This window comes from Aureococcus anophagefferens, assembly GCF_000186865.1.
Source record: "Aureococcus anophagefferens unplaced genomic scaffold AURANscaffold_4, whole genome shotgun sequence".
Taxonomy (NCBI): domain Eukaryota; class Pelagophyceae; order Pelagomonadales; family Pelagomonadaceae; genus Aureococcus; species Aureococcus anophagefferens.
The window spans coordinates 925,207-927,988 of record NW_008705564.1 but is presented as its reverse complement, the minus strand read 5'-3'; the positions used below and the strand labels follow the sequence as shown (position 1 = coordinate 927,988).

General features: G+C 69.2%; 1 protein-coding gene across 1 annotated transcript; it reads right to left on the bottom strand.

Moving 5' to 3' along the window:
- Window positions 1–1,678: 1,678 nt before the first annotated feature.
- Window positions 1,679–2,548, bottom strand: AURANDRAFT_22340 (hypothetical protein; the record flags this gene model as incomplete). The annotated part of the gene is made up of 1 exon (XM_009036019.1): window positions 1,679–2,548. The coding sequence occupies one exon, from the start codon at window positions 2,546–2,548 to the stop codon at window positions 1,679–1,681; it is 870 nt and encodes a 289-aa protein (XP_009034267.1).
- Window positions 2,549–2,782: the final 234 nt, after the last annotated feature.

Here is a 2,782-nt window from a genome sequence, read left to right as displayed (position 1 = left end):
GACTTCCGATGTCCCTACGACGTGCCGAGCATGGGCAAGCAGGTCCTGTCCTGGCCCCACACGAAGACCATGGGCAACGCGCGCTTCACCGAGAGCCAACGCTTCAAGGACGAGATGTACCGGTCGCCGGGGCCGAAATACTCCGGGCCGTCGTCCCTCGGCCGCCAGGGCCACTCGAAACGGCGCTCGAACCCGTCCTTCGGCTTCGGCACGTCGACGCGGAACGACGCGCTCAAGCAGTACGCCGTCTGGTCCTGCCGATGAGGGCGCCCGCGACGCGCGGGGCGCGCGGTCGTAACGCGAGCCTCATTCGCTGTCGCGGTGCCGCGGGGCGCGCGGTCGCAACACGTGCCTCCTTCGTGCGCGGCGCAGGCGGCCATCATCAGCGCGAGCAGCACGAAAGTCAGCACGAGAGCAGCGGTATGGTTCAACAACCGCTGGGAGCAGTGCAAGTACAGCTGTACCAAAATTACCAGAGCATCGACGATCTCAGCCAGCCGACGTCGAGCGACGTCGAGGCCTGCAGCCCTGCACCTCACTTTTTTGCCGCTAGCAGGCGACGATCTCGGAGCCGGAGCGACGTCGACGATGCCGCCGGCGAGAGAGTCCTCCGCGCTGCTACCGCCTAACGTCGAGCTCGAGGATGGCCGCCTGACGTCGACGAGCAGCGTCCTCGGCCAGGTACCACCGCGCCTGCACCGCGCGCTCACCATGAGCTCGCTCGACGACGCGTCGAAGCCGCGGCGCGTCGCCGGCCTGCTCATTTTAGCCTACTTCCTGATCGGCACGGTCTACTACCACTTCTTCGCGCTGCCGGAGCACTTCGCCTTCGTCGACGCCGTCTACTTTTGCGTGACGACGATCACGACGGTCGGCTACGGCGACACGAACACGCGCTACAACGAGGACCATTCCGAGGAGGACATGCTCTTCACGTCCTTCTTCGTGCTCTCGGGCGTGGGCATCGTCGGCGCGGCGCTCGGCGTCGTCATGGCTTACGTCTTGGACCAGGAGGACGAGGCCGCGCGCGCGCTCGCCAAGGGCGACGACGACGCGGACGCGAGGAAGCCGCGGCGATTCGTCCTCGGGCGGAAGCTGAGCGAGGCCGAGTCGAAGGTCTTCCTCTCGGCCGTCGTCATCTTCTACTTGGTGCTCTTCGGCACCGTTTGCTTCAAGTACATCGAGGGCGCGTCGTTCACGCGCGCGTTCTACTGGTGCTGCGTCTCCGTGACGACGGTCGGCTACGGCGACGTCTACCCCGTCACGAACGGCGGCAAGTACTTCGCCTGCGCCTACCTGCTCGTCGGCTGCGTGACGATGGCCAAGGCCCTCGGCGACATCGCGGGCATCCCGCTCGAGCTGCGGCGGAAGCGCAACGAGCGCGCCGTGCTCGACCAGTACGGCGAGCGGCTCGACCCGGGAGAGTTCCGGGAGATCCTGCAGTCGTTCCGCGGCACGGGTTTGGACGGCGGCGGCTTCGAGGCGTGCTCGCGGACGGAGTTCGTCATGTGCATGCTCGTCAAGCTCGAGCGCGTCGACCGGAGCGACATCCGGCGCTGCGTCGAGGTCTTCGAGACGCTCGACGCGGACGGGAGCGGCACGCTCGACGCGAAGGACCTCGAGGGCGCCGGCGCCTACGAGCCGCCGGCGCCGGCGCCGCTCACGTAAGATGGGCGATTTACCAGGGCGGGCTCCGGACGTCCTGGGCCTCCTGGGCTTCGAAGACGGTCTGGTAGGGGTTGCGCAGGTACGTCTCCATGGCCGCGTCGTCCGCGGCGGGCGTCGCCGCCTCCGTCGCCGGCGCGAGCCAGTCCGCGGGAAATAGGTCCCCGAAGAGCATGTGCTGGACGACGACCTTGACGCCCAGCACCTCCTGGGCGAAGTACCGCAAGATGCGCCGGTTCGTCACGCGCCAGGGCCGGTGCGAGCAGTTGAACAGAATCGGCGCGGCCTCGCCGAACCTCGCGTCGCCGATCGCGTCGCGCACGTGGAGCACGCACTCGTAGAACATGGACTCGTGCCGCTTCGCGTCGAGGCCCGGCACGACGTCCAGCGTGTCCTCGTCGCCCCAGCCCGCGGGCGCGTCGCCGGCGTCGCCCGCGATGCACTGCGCGCTCCCGAAGACGAACGGCAGCATCTGGTACGGGTCCAGCGCCCAGACGCCGCGGGCCCCCGCGGGCTCGAGGCCGAAGCAGTCCTGGATCGCGCGGCAGGCGGCGACGTAGGCGCGGAAGACGCCGCAGGCCACGGCGCCGGAGTCGACGTCGTCGTCGGTCAACGCGCCGAAGCGCCAGAGGCAGTAGAGGAACGCGAGGAACGCCGCCTCGTGGCCCGTGCCGTAGTCGATGCGCGTCTCGTTGCCGAAGCTCGCGCAGAGCCGCGCGCGCAGCTCGTCGGGCGCGCCGCCGCCGACGGCGTCGGCGACGAGCGCCGCCGCGCGCTCGCGGAGCCACGCGTGCCACTCGCGGAACTTGGGCGACCCGTAGCGCCGCGGCTCGCCGGCGACGGGCGTGAACGCGTCGCAGCCCGCGGCGATCGTGCCGAGCATGGCCATGAGCCGGCGCGGCGCGCCGGAGGCGTCGGCCTCGTCGACGCTGCGCTTGCCGACGCAGGACGCGTTCAAGCGCTGCGCGAAGGTCACGAGCGCCGCGCGGCTCTTCGACTTGAGCCAGAGCTTGAAGTTCGCGTCGTCCTTGATGACGGCGACCGTGGACGTCGTCGGTTGGGTGTCCATGGCGACCGAGGCGATTTGAGAGGCCATTGTTTTGTGGCAACTTTGTGG